The sequence below is a fragment of the Salvia hispanica genome, chromosome 2, assembly GCF_029641045.1.
Source record: "Salvia hispanica isolate PSC_SH4W2 chromosome 2, Shi_PSC_v1, whole genome shotgun sequence".
NCBI lineage: Eukaryota > Viridiplantae > Streptophyta > Magnoliopsida > Lamiales > Lamiaceae > Salvia > Salvia hispanica.
In genome coordinates, this window is record NC_142693.1 from 22,212,992 (window position 1) to 22,231,708 (window position 18,717).

The window sequence follows — 18,717 nt, forward strand, 5'->3', positions numbered from 1 at the left end:
CCACAGATTTCTATCCCATTTTTTGGATCAACACAATTTAATACTCCTATGCATTTTGTTTGTTTTCTTTTTACTATATAGTACTCCCTTCGTCCTAGAGAAGTTGGCATACTTTAAAAATGACACGGAATTTTAGGAGGTTTTGTTTTGTGTGTTAAATGGAGAGAGAAAATATAATTTTTATATTCATGTGAGAGAGAACTTTTTCCAAAAAGGGAAATGTGACATCTTTTGTGGGACAAACTAAAAAGGAAAGTGTGCCATCTTTTATGGGATAGAGGGAGTATTCATTAAATGTGCTTCCAACCACCTGCATTGAGTTATACATTTGGAAACACATTTGTAGTGAGTAAGTACTATTATCAGTGTTCACTTCTATATGTTATGTGCTCTTAACATGTCTCCACTGCACTTTTACTCCACCAAACTAGCTAAGTTTATGATTTGTCTTCTTTTTTTGGTTTTCTTTTGAGATAACAAGTTTAAATCCGTTCGCAAGTATTACTGCCATCATTTGTTGAGTTGGTTTGTATGATTGTATCTGACCTTAAATTTAATTAATAAATTCTTCGACTGCAATGCCAAGCATGGTGGTTATTCAACATTTGAACTTAAGCATCGGCACTTAAGCAAGTGATGCTAAAATGTGATGAACAAGCAGATATGTGATGAGAACCCATACTTGCTTTTCCAGATATGCAGAATCTTGCTGTTTTAGAGCATCCGCAATGGTACTTAGGCCAGCCATAGGCCAGCCATTCTCTCCCCTGCCACGTCAGCAACACTAAAAAATCCACCTGCCACATCAGATTTAGGCCAGCCATAGGCCAGCCGCAATAAAAATAATTCAAAATATACTACATTTACGGAATTAAAATTACGATTAAATTACGGAATTAAATTTACGACACATACACGGGAAAATTCATTAATTGCATTTAAAAAAGTTACATAGATAAAAAAAATTACATGCATAATAAAGAAAAAAAACTATCGCCGTGCAATCCTCCGTGCCCACAACTCTTCAATTATATCATTTTGGAGTTGAATATGAGCATCCACTTGGCGCATGTTGGCAAATTCCTGAAGACGGCCGGCTTCATCGAGAGGTACCCCACGTCGTACACTAGGGGTGGCCGTTCCGTGGCTTGGACCGGCTTCATCGTCACTGACCCAACTAGTCAGTTGTACGCCTTCGTCTTCGACGATCATGTTGTGAAGGATAATGCAGGCGTACATTATCTGGAAAACGCATCCGACATCCCACAAACGCGTTGGACCCTTAATTGCCGCCCATCGAGACTGGAGCACACCAAATGCGCGCTCCACGTCCTTGCGCGCCGACTCCCGTCGTTGCGCAAAGTAGGCCTTCTTTTCATCACTTGTTTGTCGGATTGTCTTCACAAAGACCGGCCACCGAGGGTATATCCCATCCGCCAAGTAGTAGCCCATATCATGCCGGTTGCCGTTGGCCACAAATGAGACGGCTGGACCGACGCCCTGGCACTTCTCGTTGAAGAGGGGAGACGAGTTCAGGACGTTGAGGTCGTTGTTCGACCTGGCTACCCCAAAATACGCATGCCAGATCCACATTCGGTAATCAGCTACGGCCTCGAGGATTATCGTGGGGTTCTTTGACTTGTAGCCGGTCGTGTAGGCCCCCTTCCAGGCAGTCGGACAGTTCTTCCACTCCCAATGCATACAATCTATGCTGCCTAACATCCCGGGGAACCCATGCTTCTCCCCGTGCATCTGCATCAAATTCTGATAATTTTCGGGAGTAGGGCTTCGAAGGTACTGCTCACCGAAAATGCTGATCACGCCCCCACAGAACTCCTTCAGACATTTCAGGGCTGACGACTCACCGATGTGGAGGTACTCATCCCACATGTCTGCCGCGCCTCCGTAGGCCAACTGCCTGATTGCCGCCGTGCACTTTTGAATAGGGGTGTGGCCGGGTCTGCCAGCCGCATCGTGCCTGAAGCGGAAACACAGATATTGATGCTCTAATGCCCCAACGATGCGCATAAACAACTCCATGCGCATTCTAAAACGCCGTCGGAACATGTTGGCGGGAAACCGCGGGTTCTCTGAAAAGTAGTCGTCGTACAGCTGCTGATGTGCAACTACGTGATCCCGATCAATCACTGCTCGGTGGTGGACAACTCGTGGAGGGCGAGGTATCGCCTGCTGTTCCACCATACGCATGTACCGCTCCATCTCGCGGTTCATGTAGGCATTCATAGCCTCGTTCATCCTCCGTTCGTACTCCTCAGCATCCCCACCACTACCACCACCGCTACCACCCGCGTTACTCATCACGCGATGATGCTCTTGTACAGAAAGTTAGAGAGAGAGAAAACTCGTTAAAACAAGTGGTGCAAATGAAAATGAAACGAAAATCGCGTTTATATAGGTTTGTAAAAAAAATAAAAATAAAAATAAAAATCGGCGCTGGCCGATCGCTGGCCGATCGGGCAGCTACAATGGCGGCTAGCCGATCGGCTAGCGCATCGGCCAGCGCCCACCAATCGGCCAGCCCACGCCGATCGGCTGGCCGGTATACCGCTGGCCGCCTACAATGGTTCGGCTAGCCGATCGGCCAGCGCGAAGAATCGGCTAGCCGGTCGCTAGCCGACCATTGCGGATGCTCTTACAAGAACTCGACAAGCCTAAGCTAGAGCCTATACTTGACATTCATATACTGAAAGTTCCCGGTGAAGACAACAGTTAAGCTACAAATTAAAAAGGGTTCTCGATTTGCCAAATTTATTGCTCAAGACCACAGCACTACCTCGAAGATTTTCTACTGACCTTATACCAAGTAGGTTGTAAATATCTTCTTCAGCATATATATGAAAGATGTTATACAATCCCATTGAAAGAACAAATGCTTGGTAAGTAACTCTAATTTATCAAATTATAGCAAAGTTTGTCATCAGTTGGGGTGATCATACTGTGAGATTGCTACTCATAAGTGGCCATGTTATAAGTATAGTAAATTCCATGAGCTACTTTTACTATGTGAGGCTTCAGAATTGTCAATTCTGATCATGAGGTACAGTTATTACTAATGAGTTTATTTATTTTTTCTTTTGAATATACTTCAAATTCAGATGGCTTGATACAGATACTGTGAGAGTTGTGGAATCGTGAGAAATTTTTAGTGCTCCATTTTGCATTGTATTAAAATTCGTGCCAATAAAATTGGCAACGTTACAGCACATGGTGATGGGTATATTTTGTCGTATTTATCTCGTTAGGGGTATTTTCATATATAATTTCTACAATTTAATTTGCTCAAAATTGTGAAAAAACTATTGACTCGTCTTAGAGTCCATATATGCCCAAACAATTTATAAATAAAACTTTACAAATTAATGGTGTACAGTTCTCAAATACCTTTGGTCCATTTGAATTTTAATTAACTTTAAATGCATTAAATAATTGTCTTAAATCTCAAATTTACACTTATTCCATAAAGTTCAAAATGGCAAAATATTCACTACTCCTATTTTGTTTTAATTTTAAAAAGAGAACAACTAATTATTCGATGATAAAAGTAAATTACTCCCTATAAAGCATTATACTGAATTTGTTTATACTCCATAAAAGTAGTTATCATCATTTTACAAATCCTACTAATTCATAAACTTACTTAAGTGAGGAGCGGCATCCGACCTATCTTCACTGCTGCGCCGCCGGATTAGAATTTGATCTCATAGTTAGTGCAATCGAGAAGATGATACTGCTCAATGCTGGCTTACTCACTGGATTTTGAGTTTCATACAGCAATGGGGGAGAGTGCGGCTTACAAGGAATACGTCGCCGGTATGCTGGCTGGAGTTGCCACTGTCATTGTTGGTCATCCATTCGATACTGTCAAGGTCCCTCTATACCTCTATCTCTCTCTCATAATTTCCTTATTAGTTATTCGATTGTGTTTGTCTTCTGGATTGGAATCCTGGTGGATTGGATTTCGCGACTCAATTTCTGATGACTTGCTAGTTGAGAATGATCCTCTTGTAATTTTGTCCATTCAAGAGATTGGATAAAATCTGAGCTGAAAGAAATTAGTTAGCATATGTACTTCGTTTGCTTTGAACAAGTGGCCTGCTGCATTTTGATTTGTGAATGAGTTATTATAAGTTAGTTGATCTTCGTTTTCAAATTGCATAAATTCTAGTGACAACCTATTGATGATGGAGCGGAAGGTTGTCAAAGTTTAGGCACTTTACAGTATAAATGTTTGACCTGTGGCTGCTCTTTCATCATTAAAATCCCTTACTAAAAATATGTAGGAGTTTGGTTATCGTCGCAATATTGTTGGTGTTGAAATTGCGATTCCTATCAAGAATTTATATCAGTAGCATTTCCAATACCAAGCATTTTAGGCCAAAATTAATCACAGAAACTCTCTTTGTTGTGAATTTAACTTGCACTTCTGACTACCTTTTATGAGTGATTAAAGATACTTCATCAATTGTAGAAGAACCACCATTTTTTAGGAAAACTTGCGGGTATCTAATTTTTTTTGTCCTTGTCGATTTGTATTAGCAGGTGAAGCTGCAAAAATATAATACAGACGCTAATGGGATTAAGTACAGGAGTGGTTTGCATTGTACTACAAGAATATTGAAGACGGAAGGAGTATGCATCTTGACTCCTTGTGAGACCTTTGTTCGATGCACATTTTCATAGTTATTATTGAGTTTGCATGCTATGTGGCTGAAACTTCAGTTTTCTTTTTTTTTTTTCCTTGTGTTGATTTTCTTGTATTACTTTGTTTATGATGGTCATCAGGGTTATCTCAATCAGTGAAGTTTGTCCACCCAAATAAAATTCTTAGTGAACTCTGATTTTTTTTATCATAATGTCACCAAGTCATTTGTCATTTCAACTTCACTGCTTAGTATATCATGGTCTTATGTCATGTTCTAGTCTTTACTGCTATTTTGGCAGGTTAAAGGACTCTATCGTGGTGCAACGTCGTCTTTTGTTGGAATGGCCTTTGAAAGCTCACTTGCCTTTGGAATCTATTCCCAGACAAAACACTTTCTTCAGGTATATGTTGAATTCCACAGACATCGCCACCCTTCATGCTTTAGAGTTCTTTGATGCTGATGATACAGGAAAGTAGCTAAGTTATAACTTTACAGATTGCTTATACGAATGACATGCGTATTTGCTACTCCTCCCATGTTTAATTTTGACTTTTTGGGGTGCCTTTAAAGGGAAAACCAGAAAGTGGAAAGCCGCAGCTTCTTGCCATACTTCCTTCAGGAGCTTTTGCTGGAGGTTTTATTAGCTTTATACTTTGCCCATCTGAGCTGGTAAGGTAAATGAAAACCAAACCTTGGCATCTCTCTGTGAGCTGTTCACACCATTGGTGTGATTGTGGGATTTTCAGTGTAGAATGCAAGTGCAAGGTGCTGACTCGATCCTTCAAAGTTCAAGTCGATACAGCAGTCCTGTTGATTGTGCCCTTAAAACTGTTAAAAGCGAAGGGGTGAGAAATATGATAGTCAGTTGATATAATACAGTGAATTCCTGTCTAGCTGAGATCATTTCACTTCAGCTTACAGGCCTTTACCGTGGAGGAGGTGCCACGTTTTTTAGAGAATCTATTGGAAATGCTGTCTTCTTTAGCACTTATGAGTATGTGCGCTATTACATGCATAAATCACTCAGAGATGCCTCCTCTAATCTAACCCATGTGATTGATGTCGGAGTTGGGATTGTTAGTGGCGGCCTTGGTGGGATAGCCGTAAGTGTTCCAAGTAATTACTCCCTCCGTCCCATTGAAGATGACTCACTTTCCTTTTTGTCCCAACTAAGATGACCCATTACTTAAAATGGAAACACATTTATCTCTACTTTATTCCTCTCTCTTACTTTACTCTCTCCTCTTAACACACAAAATATAATTGCACAAAATCCCGTGCCGCCCAAGAAAGGGGTCATCTTCCTTGGGACGGAGGGAGTACAAAAGATTGACAGAATTGCTCTTTCTGACTATTGGCTTCACTTTTATGTCTTTCTGTATTTATCTGTAGATTCTGTACCATCCTTTTCTGCTTCTAACTTCTTCAATCATTTCTGCAAATGTTAGTGTTGGTCGGCTGTTCTGCCATTAGATGTTGCAAAGACCATAATTCAAACTTCACCGGAGAAGAACCATACAAGAAATCCAGTCCAGATTCTAGAATTGGTATGCAACAAGCTTCTTTTTAAGGTCTGCACAACATTAGCAATAAATTTCTGATTTTTCTCACTGATAGATTTATAGGAGAACTGGAATCAGAGGATGCTATACGGGGCTTGGTCCTACAATAGTTAGAGCATTTCCAGCTAATGCTTCTGCTATTGTCACATGGGAACTGGCTATGAAAATTCTGGGGATCAAGCGTGATTAACCACGGTGTCCATCGGAAGACATAATTGCTGATTCTGTTTCTGGTCACTCTAGAAGAGATGGCGATACTTTTTATCGGTACTCAGTTTGATTCCTTCAAGATTACTCCCAATCTGGCACAATAGTGTTGAAATGATCTGATGAAATAGACATAAATTATGATCCGGTCATACTTCGCTTATCAATGATTGGAGGTGGATTTGATGTATTGGATTTTTTTACTTACTTTGTATAATTTACAATTTGTTTCTCTCATCTGCTTTATTTATCCTTGATAAGGAACTCAGTGAGCTCTTGATTCAAGTCACACACAAACTATTTGAAGCTTACTTAATGTCTATGGATAAGAACATGTGCAGATTGCAGCACAGGCTGTATGGTTTTATGAGCATGGAATTTCTGATTTTTCACTTTTACTTGCTAGATTCTTTTACCATAACTTTTACATTGTTAATGAAGATTAATTGCTAGTATATTTTCTTTGAAAGATCTGTAGGCGTGGATGTATTTCCGAGTCTGTATCATGGTGTGATTTTGAATACTGGTTGCATCTCTTACTCAGGTTGTGCACTCATATGAACCAGTCACTGTTCTAGAATATAGTTGCCTAAATTTAACAATTTTGTGTTTGCATTTCAAATTATGTTTCCGTTAAAATTTTATACTTCCTATAGGCAGCCTGGTATAAATTTAAAAGTGTATTAGCTTGAAGTTGATATTCTTATGGTTGCACGCAGTTGCTGGTGACTGCTAGTATTTCTTCTCTGGATATCAGCCAGGACATTGAGGTATGCTTTATGATCTCTTATTTTCAGACATCACCTTTGGATGTATAAAAGCACTCAGGGAAATCTTAAAGACTTTAAGTCCTTGGTTTAATATCGAGGATCTATGTCTAAACTCAATTTCTGCAATTAAGCTTAGGAATATTTGTGATAAGATCTTGATCTTATAAGATAATTCCTTGGTTGTAGAAGTTAGGTAATTGATGGGTCTAAACGATCAAATTATAGATAAAGCCAGTCAAAGGAGGTTTAGCATTATTTTGGTAGCTTCCTTAGGTGGCATGATACATACATTGTTAATAAATACCAATCGAACCACAAGTACAAGAAACAGTTACAAAATATTTGACTCATACAGACTGAGCCGGTTCTTTGTTTAAAGAAATCCAGCAATTGACAGAAGATAGAGAGAACACTGAATCCTCAGAAGTAGGTCTGGTTTTATGGCATCCTCATTAATCTGGATTTAGTGAATTTGCCTTCTTCTATAGGCCAAATTATTTTGTTGCATCTCTTATCAGTGAGAATCACATGAACTCTTGCGTCGCCGCTCATTGTGTCCTGCCAAACGCCTGCGACAGCTTCTTTTAGCTTCATCAAACTCTGATAGTTCGTGAAACCTGCACATGTGGTGAGAGAGTGAATGCTGAACAGGATGCACATATCGTATCTTGTTGTCTTCATACATAGTATGGCTAAATTAGGCAACAGACCCTCCATGGCTAAATTGTTTTGGACTTGGGGAGTAAAGGGTTCCATGGCCCTGGAGGAACATTTATGTATCATAAAATTTTCTTTAATACATCCGTGTTAGATTTCATGGCTAACACGGATGTATTTCAAATAATTTTAACTATTCTCTGCAGAACTGTGGTCTTACTACCTAGATCCTTCTTCATATATTCTCCTCGTGACCTGCTTTCAATTGTATGAATTGAGCAATACATGATTTTCCATGATCCATACAATGAAAACTGAAACAAAAGCTCCCATTTTCCTATCTTTATGGTAAGTAAATATACATTGAACTCAACTTAATTGCAAATTTTAGGAACCAAACCTGCTACACTGCTGGCAGAAACGTTGTCTCAAGCCGTAGAGAAGAACCACTGCAGCCTTTGCATGAAACTCGCAAACTTTATGTCGACGATGGTAAGGCTTGGCGTCAGCCATATCAGCAGTGCAGTCTTCTGCCTGACAAGAACGCTGTGTTGATCCTCCTGTGCTAGATACTCTTCTTTTGGAGGGGGTCAGTGCTCCTTTTTTCTTGTTATCTTCTCCGGTATCTTCATCGCATTCACCTTCCTCGTCGAGTTCAGGTTCCTGGAGGATCCGCTTCCCTTCTTCCTTGCTGATTTCCATTCCTTTGCCGTAGAATCTTGGAGAGTGAATGCCCGAAGAATAGTAACCAAGTGAAGAAAGGTGAATAAGTCGAGCTTGACTGGTGGAAAAGAAGAGCAGAAATAGGCCAGGACCACAGGTACTGATGCCATCTTTTCTTTCTTTTTTCCTTGAATGCGTAGTCTAATTCTGTACAAAACAATATTTGGTGTTAAAGCATGCTAAAGTATGTGATGGTAGAGGGTCATTTGCAACTCTGTTTATGTAAAACATATATTTGAGTCCACTCTTAACTCTTCCAATAAAACTCTAAACTTCTTTCCATGTGACCCTACATCAATTTCTTGATATAAAGCTTGGAATGTCCTACTCATCTGCCTACACATGCATTTATCATGTTTTGCTGTACTTTTATATCTTATCTCTGCCAACCAAGAAACGGTTCAGACTCCAGAGATTGGTTTCTAAAGTATTTTCATGCCAAAGCTTTTGCTGAAGTGAGACGGTTAAATTTTGTGTACCTCACACGGCGGTTAATCCCATGTCACTGTTTTGATCAATTTCTAGCTTCCTCCCTGGGTTGGTTAGTAAACATAGAAAATGAAGATGTTATTGAGAAACAGCTTTTAGCCTTAAATCATTATAATATGCTGTTTTAGAAGTCACTCCACCCAGTAATGATTTTATTACTTGTTTTGGTGGTCATTGTCCAAGAGGGTCGGTTCCCACAATGTGGAGTATATTATTTAGATACTTGGCTGGAAAATGAGAAGTTCAATAATTGAAAATTTTACTCTCTGCTCATGTCCAGACACGTCTTATTCATCCAACTATTTCATTGAATTGTCACAGTAATTTTTTTTTTCCCACATGAAATTTTGCATACTGGGCAACCAATAAATTTGAAGCAAAGTGGGCACTCACTTACTAGGCTATTTTTGTGGGGAGTTTGTATTTAATGTCGTGGTGAAAATACAAGTATGCATTTTGTTAGGTCGTATAGTAACAGTGAAGAGTGTTTTATTTGGGTTGGTCCACATCTGTACGAGGACAGCTGTTTAGTGTTTGGCTTGTGGTTGGTACGTCCAAATGCTTTGATTTTTCTTTATAATCTGTCTGGGAGTTAGTTAATACTAATGAATTGGTTTAATTTAATTGGTTACCATGTTTCATTGAAATCATTGATACTAAGATCTGGTAAATATTCTGATCCAAATCCATCATTGAAAGACTAACACAAGTTTAGTAGTAATTTTTTTCCATGTTTCCTTTTTTTGGTTATTTAGTGACTTTTGAGCTTGTTTGCTTTAATATTTGTGCTCTGGTGGATAAATAGTTTTTTAGTTACTAAGCTGGCATACTTTTGATGCATAAAGAAATGGATTATATGAATAAATTGTATCCTCGAGGGTCTTTGAGTTGGTTGCTCATTTTAAATTAAATATGAGTACCAAATAAATTTTGCATAATGCATAAATAAATTTGGTAGTGGTTGCAACACTGAATGTTTATAATTAGAACAAATGTATTGCCGAGAGCCATGGTATTCTACCTTGCTTTATAGGTTGGGGTTGTTTTTCCTTTTAGTCTACACAAAATTCAAACGATTTAGCCCATCTTTATAGTAAATAGGATTTCATAAATTCCGTGTATTTTCTATAGGCCCAAATTGGATTTGGACTAGTTCATCAGATTCGTTTTAAGTTGGCATTCATTGGGCTGCAAGCTATGTTTTTTATTGGGATATGTAGGTTGGTCTCTCTCTCTCTCTCTCTCACACACACACACACACACACACTTGTTAGATTCGGAGGACCACAAATCCAGGATAGAGACTAGTGGTCCCTGTAGTTTGGCAACCAAATGGGTAGATTTATTAATTTTGTAGAAGTACCTTGAAATAAAAAAGATTATTCCATGTTGCGTCGAGTTAGGTCTAAATATAGCATTGAATAACCGGATTAGTGCTTAATCCCTACATTAATTGCCTATTCTATTCCAAAAAACATTCGCATTAGTAAGTTTCTACGCAAGGTTAGCTCCGAATATTTTTCTTCTATTTGTTTATATAAAAAAAACATTCCTTGAACAAACAATCTAACCGACTGGTCAATTTTGGCTGTTTCTTGCTTTCCTGTCGTAACTACCTCGTCCTCTTCTTTAATGCCAGAGTTGTTAGTTATAAATTAATTCTTTAACTCCGTTGTATTAATAATAACTTAATTACTACAAAATTAGTGAACGAATATTAAGATGACAACTTGGGAGATAATGTTTGTTGGCGACTGCCACTATCATAGCTATTTAGTGTGTTTCTTTGGTGCGATTTTGTCTACTTCCAATCTAAGTTAAAAGTATTATTGCAGAAAATCTTCATATGAAGTGCGCTGCAACTATGCATGCGTGTGACCCCACATGAAAAATTCCCCATCTTTTCATTCAAATATATATATTCTCTTCTTTTATTAGACCGCTGTTTGAGTTTGACATTTTGCCAAATTTCGAATGTTTTAGACTTTATAGCCGTGAATAAAGAAATTGTGTACTAGTCAAAATAAAGATACACTAGAGAATAGAATAAACAATTAGCAAGCATGGTAAAACTAACTGTGATTGGTTGGGTTATAATCTAATAAATTTGGATTTACTTTTCCATTTGCTAGGATTTGAAGTTCAATCCACTTAAACAGTAAAAAGATGAGTGGGATGAAAAAGAACTTAAGATCTATATATACTATAGTGCATGTCACTCGATGATAACCAAATTCGGGATGCAAGTATTTGTTAAAGAAGACAGAATAGCAGATAGTTTGATTTGATCTCTCTACCACTCTATTTACGGATTATTTGCCAAATAGTTTTTGTACTTATTATCTTTTTTTTTGTTTTTTCCTCTTTTGCTCCTGACATTGAAATGAAGGCACTTCTTGTTTGATAATCATTTCGAAAGGAAAAACAAGATGATAAATTGATGACATTCTTCTGTTTAAATGATCATAAATTAATATTAAATCTGTATGTTTTGTCTCTCACGTTTGTTCAAGGCTTACACATCTCTTATGGTTTAAGGTTTTGAAGTCATTTGCATTATAATGTTGTCTGTAAGTAAATCTTAATTTGTGATAATATAAATAGCCAAGAAGAGACATCCAAATACTCCCTCCGTCCCACAAAGATTGTCCCATTTTTCCATTTCCATCCGTCCCACAAAGTTTGTCCCATTTCACTTTTACTATATTTGGTAGTGGACCACATATTCCACCAACTCATTCCTACTCACATTTTATTATAAAACTAATACTGTACTTTAAAAGTGGGACCCACATCCCACCAACTTTTTCAACTCACTTTTAATTACATTTCTTAAAACCCGTGTCTGGTCAAAGTGGGACTATCATTGTGGGACAGAGGGAGTATAATACTAGTAAAAATCAATGTTCATGGAATTGAAGTAGTTGAGTTGGTATATAGGAGTGGAGGGGCCTTTCTCTCCATGCCAATGCTTAATATGGTCGAAGCATGTGGACTGCCTTTGACCAATGCACTAATCCATGCCATAATTCAAATTTGAGATGTTAGGTAGTGGTGGGTGTGAGTTGTGAGTCAGCCAACGTGCCACATTTCTTTTCATTTTATTCTACTAGCTAGACCAGAATTAAGTCTCAACGGCTGCTATTCGAATTGTGTTTTAATTAGTACTCCTACTTGTGAATTAATTTATGAGGGACTCACTAAAATTCTTGAGGCAAAACCGATTGTATCGAAAGATTTAAGTAATTAAGTGATGTATGATGTAGAGAAAATAGAAATGATTGGGGAGCACATGGGCGTGGGAGAGAGTTTGGTCCCGCAAATTACAAAGGGAAAAGAAATGAGTGTTGGCCAATTTTGGGGAATCTATCTTGTCACTTTGCCAGCCATGGTGGCTAATCACTGCCTTTGGCCCCTCTTCCCATCTCTCATTACCAACACTCTTTCTCTATCTCCACATGTCTACCCTCTTTTATCTCATAAAAATATCACAAATATATTCAACTTAGCCAAAGAATATCGATGTTTAGTTAAGATTTTATCATGTGTTCTAGATATTGAAAAAGAATTGCTATTCAAAATTGCCATTTACCTTGAAGCCTATTGAACTTTTCGAAAATTGAGATAAAAGAAATAAATACTGGCCTATAGAAGATTAGCAGCAGCATTTTGTAACATTGAGCAAGAATCGAGGATGAAAGTGTGAGGAACAACTCGAGTCTGGAACTACTTTAGCAGCGAAGATTCTTCATTGGGAATTGGAAGTCCAGAACAACTCCATGCAAAAAATATTCAAGTTTTTCACTAATGGAATATTATAATTAAATACGATTGGCCATATTTAACAGAAAGAATACAATTTATAAATAATCAAAGAGTCCAATTTTCCTAAACCAATGGGTACAAATATTTTTATCATGCATGTACCAAAATTGAGTTTCGTGGGTTTGAAGAGGTCATACAAATATACTCCTAGAAAAACACTCTTTCATTTTGGCTAGCTAGAAAAATACCTAAAGTCATAATAAGACATGGAAGGAAAAGGACTACATTGCCCATGTGCTGGATTTGCTTTGCATAATTGCCTCATTAAAATGATCATTGGCTAATTAATAGTACTCCATGGAACAAAAACTTGCACACAAAACAGAATACAACCTTTTAGTTATATAAGATCCAAAAAAAAAAGTTCAACCCGTCAATTGTAAAGTATGTGGTGGATTAATTTATACTACTGGATTACATATTATTACTATTACTTTTATTTAATCAATCAAAGTAAATGCTCCTTTGTAATTTATGGTCATTAAGAAATTATGTACTACTACCATTTATCTTATACGGTACAAGCCACATTGATCTTCATGAAGGGTGGGTGTCATATTATTGCATATAAATAACACAAGATTCATCCCTTGTTTAATAATTATATGCATATATGCTGTAGAGAAGTTAACACAAAAAATTCCCATGATCAACATGTAAATATGGATGAGTAATTAAAAAGTGTTAATCTGTAAACCAAAACATAATAAAAGAAAAGCAATTGTACTTAGGTATAAATATAATGATGGAATAGTTAGGAGAATGAGAAAATCTCTAGGGGTACTACAAAATCTGTTGGTTGAATTCTCACAGCTTTTGGTTTTTAATTGAAGATGAGCTGCCACCACATGGGACCTCGTGCTTATGTTATACAGTATATGCTCTTCTTCATAATCTAAAACCCCCATATCCTTAATTTTTCTTTACCCTTTTTATAAAGAGAGAGAGAGAGAGAGAGATGTCTTGTAACACATACTATATCAGTCGAATTGAATTAATGAAAGCATCAACATCAAGTGAAATAACGTTATCTTTGGTAAATATGATTAATTAGTTTTGGCTTTTTATTGTGAGAAAATAGGGTTGACGATGCAGTGAATAATAAAGCATAGTCAATGTACATATATATGGGTACGAATTAGATGTAGACATCCACCACTCACATGTGGTCCATTTCTCTCTTTGGATTTTGGTGTCCGATTTCCTAATAGTTTTTAATTATTAAATATATGAGAGACAAGTCTCTGCAAAGTTGGATCAATTCTTCCTTTGTTATTTCCTGTCACACTCGGCTTTATTTAAAGACGTGAAAGACTCACTTAATTTGCAATAGGGAAATTACAACTCCCCCCTTAGTTTTGTAGCACATGCGATCAAATCAACTCATAATGTTTTTTTTTTTCCAAATAGTATTTTCTTTTTAACTATTGCATGTCGTACAAATTGAAATAAAATCCCCCTATGCCAGCTTTTTTAACAGATTAACAATACAAACCAACCTAGTCGAAAAATCAAGTTATACATACATACGTAATTTACATTGTTCAATAATAAAGTCATTCGCAGTAATTTTGTATATATGAATATGACTAGAATTTGATATATTAACCTCGAAATTCTACATATTAGTATTTTTTATTTTTGGTTATAATGAGCTCTTCTACAACAGAATATCTGAACCATATCCCCATTAAAGTTTCCATAAAAAATACTAGGAAAATATTATGTAGCATTAATTTAGTAAGTAAGATTAAGAGTATTGTTATAATAGTAATAGGAAGGAATAAGTGGGATTTGCTGGTTCCAGCATGGTGTTTGGAGCCCTGGGATTCCCTATCTCTGTCTCTTATCTGTATCACCAATTGCGGGAATGTGAGTGACTAACATAGCTGTGTCTACTATGCATACTATATTCTACATTTATGCATTGGATATTTGGCATTGCGTTGGGTTTTGCAAATTCCATGGAAATTGTTCTCTAGTTTATTCAACATTCTTGAACTTCTCGAGATTTATGCCTTTATTTCTCTGTCCTCTTCCTCGCTAAGAATGTCGCCCTACACTCCCTACTTGCACCTACATTCCCTATCTTACTACTAGTATTTTAAATTATTTTATTCTTCAATCAAGTATTGCAAATTACAAGTTTGTTTACATACAGTGGAGTACTATTTTTTTGGTTTGTAATGAATCAATTAATAGCGATAAGATAAGAAAATTATCTAATTTCTCGAGAAGATGAATATACATATGCTATATTGGTCTTTCAAAATAACCACTTGGTTAGTACTCCCTCCGTCTCCGATTAAGAGTCATACTTTGATCGGGCACGAGTTTTAAGAAATGTAAAGAAAAGTTGGTTGAAAAAGTTAGTGGAATGTGAGACCCATTTTTTTATATTGGTTTTATAATAAAACGTGAGTGAATTGAGTTAGTGGAATGTGAGACCTACTTACTATTTATGGTAAAAAATGAAGTGTGACTCTTAATTGGGGACGGATCGAAATAGAAAATTGTGACACTTAATCAGGGACATAGGGAATAGGGAGTACATGAGTAGCTACTTATTAAATTGAAAAGAATTGAAAAATAATTACTCTTGCAGTTTCACTCTTAGTTCACGTCCAATAATATACTCCGTATTTTGTGAATTGTTATTAAAATAAATAGGTCAATTCATGGCCTATTATTAGCCTTGAGTTTTTAATTTAAAAGCAATTAAAACAGTACTTTAACCCCAAATAAAATAGCTATTGTGTTTATATTCTCACCTTTATAACAAATTTTTTTTACCTTTTATAGTATAATAATAGCTATTTTGATATATTAACACCATTTACTATGGAGAGGGAGTCAGGGAGAGAGACATTACAAAAAAAAACATACTATGACAAGAATAAAATTTCGAAAAGGCTAATTTTGAAATATATAAGGGCGACTAATAAATTCAAATATGATGAGCCAAAAGGATTAATTTGTAATAATTGTGGTTAAGTGCAAAAAAGTGTTAAAGTAATCGAAGTGATGGTCTCATTCACGTGAAACTAATTAATTAAGTATTGAATGAAGGGAATTAAATTAAAATGTTGTTGAACAACATTTCCACCCTCGTCAACTCAACGAGCTAGCTGAGGTCTTGACACCCTTTGGTTTCACTTTCACCTGCTCTTTGTCTTGATACTCTTTGGCTTCTACGGATTCCACTTTGTGTGAAATTGAAGACCAAAAATGCTAGGAAACTGTGACAACAACAACAACAACAACATCATCTCTTCCACCACTAACCAATGGCCACAGGTTGCCTCTCTCTCTCTCTCTCTCTCTCTCATTGTCTCAATTATTACACTAGCAAAGATGACCCCATCTTTTGTTTTATAGCTTTTGTCCAAGAATATCCCAATTGTGTTGTTAATTTTTACCCTAAAAGCACCCCATCTCCAACTCTTTCCTTCTCTTTGTTTCCTCAGAATCAGATAATACTGGATGATCACAAAACTTTGATGGCTTCATCATCAGCTACTAATAAAGTGATGGCCGCCGACAAGCCTAATCCAGCTGATCATCACCCCCACCCTCCTCTCAAGTGCCCTCGCTGCGATTCCTCCAATACCAAATTCTGTTACTACAACAACTACAGCTTGTCTCAGCCTCGCCACTTCTGCAAAGCCTGCAAGCGCTACTGGACCAGAGGCGGCACCCTCCGCAACGTCCCCGTTGGTGGAGGCTGCCGCAAGAACAAGCGCCCCAAGCGCCACTCCTCCTCCTCCTCCTCCTCCGCTACCACCTCCTCCACCTCCCACCCCCAGATAGATCTCCCTCCACCTCCTTCCAACCATATCCAAAACCCTTTGTTTTACGGCCTTAATAACCCTAATCCACTCGAGCTCAACTTCCCCTTTTCCGGTTTTAGGGTTTCCCCGCAAATCAACAGCCTCGGCTTAGGGTTTTCACCCGAACCTCCCACTAACGGCTTCAAGCCCATCCAAAACAACTCTATCTTCTTCGGCTCTTCCTCATCAATGGCGTCTTTGATCCAGTATGACGACCCGGGTATAATGGATAAGCAAATGAAAGCGGAAGGAGAGCACAGAATGGTTTGGAACCCAAACCCCAACCCCAACCAGAATCCGAACCAAAACACAAACCCTATCGATCAGATTAACTCTTCTGATCCTTCTTCACTAGTTTGGAACACAAGCAGCTTGGGAGCTTGGTTCGACCCTTCAACCTCCGTTCCATCTCTCATCTAGAACCTTCCATTCATCTTCATTTTAATCTCTCTCTTTAATCATTCATTAACTGATTGGGTGGTCTTTCTTTTTTAGGTATAGCCTTCTTCTTTTTCTTTTTCTTTTTTTAAATTTTCTTAAATTCCGCTATTGATGAAGAAGGAGGGTATTAGGATCGGAGCGATCATGTCAGCAGCAAGAAAATTCAGCCTGCTTTATTTTTTTACATGGAAGGCTATATTGCGCTGAGAGGAACCTCGGATCCTCTTCTTCTTGTTCCAACACATGGAAAAGGTTTCTTATTCAAACACATTGTTATCACTTTGATTTGATGGGATTATGAATAGGTAAACCTTAATTTATATATGTATATATATTATCGTCACATTGGTTTAATTTTCTTCTTTTTTATTGGTGTATTTGTTTAGTTTGTGTATCAGGTTTTTGGAATTGGGGTTTACTTTGGATTAATACATTTACATCTTGGAAAATTGTTTGTATTTCTTCAAGAATTTGTTGATTTTCGGTTTTGGGGAACTGGTCTACAAGAGACAGAGAGAGATTAATATTGTTGTTATTTCATTTTCAGCTCTAACGTATCTATACATATCTGCATTCTGTTAATTCACACAATAATCTTTCTTTTTTCCTGGTAATTTGAGTACTTGGGGAGATTTACTGAAATTTGCATTTAATTGTTGTGACGTTACCCTTGTTTAAATTACGTATTGGTAAAGAGATTTACAAACATTTTAGCATGCCTAATTGAAATCGGAATAAAAGTTATGGAATTCTCAGCCCATGTAACTTTTTACCTCATATTCTAGCATCCATAAGATGCTCAAGTAAAGGTGACAATGAGATTCACTACTGTTTGACTTTCATGTTAATTTTGATTCACTTTGTTAATAAATGTAATGTAGTATACTTTTATGTATAATAAAGAGATACAGTATTACTTTATCTCATGCCAAGGCAATCCATAAACACCACTTTTTTTTGGTCCAAATTAACATTTTCAATTTTGTTTTATTAATTTACATTTATTTTTACGCTTACAAAATTGTCAAATGAATAAATGATAGTAGTAATTGAGTGTGGGTTACTCAATCTATGTAGGAAGCACACTATTAATGCAACCTAGATGAAATTTTCAATACTACCATTATCAAATATATATATATATATATATATATATATATATATATATATATATATATATATAAAGTCTCATGTTTTTTTCTGAGTGGAGATGTTTCATGTTCAAATCCTGGATTTCCATTTTCATGTTTTTTGCCCATCAATGCTATTGCATTATTTGTCAAATTAAACGAAAATCCTATATATACTACCCATTGAGGTAGTCCCTCCACATATGAATTGAATATTTTGGGTAATTATGGACAAATACGTAAAAAGAAAGTGATATGTCGAAAAACATAATAAAAGTCTTGCCCATATATCTCTATATCTAGAAAAAGAAACACGCATGCAAAAATAGATTTTTTGTGTTCTACACCAATTATGCTCAAATGCACATGGGAGTACTACTGCGACGTGTAGCAGATAATTTCTCAAATATTATTGGGCT

General features: G+C 36.9%; 3 protein-coding genes across 15 annotated transcripts; 2 read left to right on the forward strand and 1 right to left on the reverse strand.

The window, feature by feature from the left end:
* The first annotated feature begins 3,640 nt into the window (after positions 1-3,640).
* Positions 3,641-8,863, forward strand: LOC125201850 (mitochondrial arginine transporter BAC1-like). Of its 12 annotated transcripts, none has more exons than XM_048100123.2 (11): positions 3,641-3,887; positions 4,561-4,650; positions 4,942-5,064; positions 5,235-5,338; positions 5,416-5,509; positions 5,579-5,780; positions 6,113-6,211; positions 6,290-6,493; positions 6,904-6,977; positions 7,153-7,203; positions 8,252-8,863. In XM_048100123.2, exons 1-8 carry the CDS (start codon positions 3,756-3,758, stop codon positions 6,334-6,336), a joined length of 891 nt encoding a protein of 296 aa, XP_047956080.1. In that variant the 5' UTR covers positions 3,641-3,755; the 3' UTR covers positions 6,337-6,493; positions 6,904-6,977; positions 7,153-7,203; positions 8,252-8,863. The 12 variants fall into 12 exon arrangements, with proteins under 12 accessions (XP_047956080.1, XP_047956077.1, XP_047956074.1 ...); XM_048100120.2 differs by having other exon boundaries at positions 5,579-5,767; positions 6,282-6,493; XM_048100117.2 differs by lacking the exon at positions 6,904-6,977 and having other exon boundaries at positions 5,579-5,767; positions 6,282-6,493; positions 8,252-8,449; positions 8,576-8,863.
* LOC125201852 (squamosa promoter-binding protein 1-like) lies at positions 7,423-8,562 on the reverse strand. The gene is made up of 2 exons (XM_048100126.2): positions 8,261-8,562; positions 7,423-7,820 (listed from the first exon to the last, which is right to left on the reverse strand). The coding sequence occupies exons 1-2, from the start codon at positions 8,560-8,562 to the stop codon at positions 7,718-7,720; spliced, it is 405 nt and encodes a 134-aa protein (XP_047956083.1). The 3' UTR covers positions 7,423-7,717.
* Positions 8,864-16,057: 7,194 nt separating the features above from the next.
* Positions 16,058-17,617, forward strand: LOC125207032 (Dof-type zinc finger DNA-binding family protein). 2 transcript variants are annotated; one of them, XR_007173920.2, is made up of 3 exons: positions 16,058-16,194; positions 16,365-17,222; positions 17,300-17,617. XR_007173920.2 is itself a non-coding variant. In XM_048106243.2 (2 exons), the coding sequence occupies exons 1-2, from the start codon at positions 16,126-16,128 to the stop codon at positions 17,145-17,147; spliced, it is 852 nt and encodes a 283-aa protein (XP_047962200.1). In that variant the 5' UTR covers positions 16,058-16,125; the 3' UTR covers positions 17,148-17,617. The 2 variants fall into 2 exon arrangements, 1 of the variants encoding a protein (XP_047962200.1); XM_048106243.2 differs by having other exon boundaries at positions 16,365-17,617.
* The last annotated feature ends 1,100 nt before the right edge of the window (positions 17,618-18,717 follow it).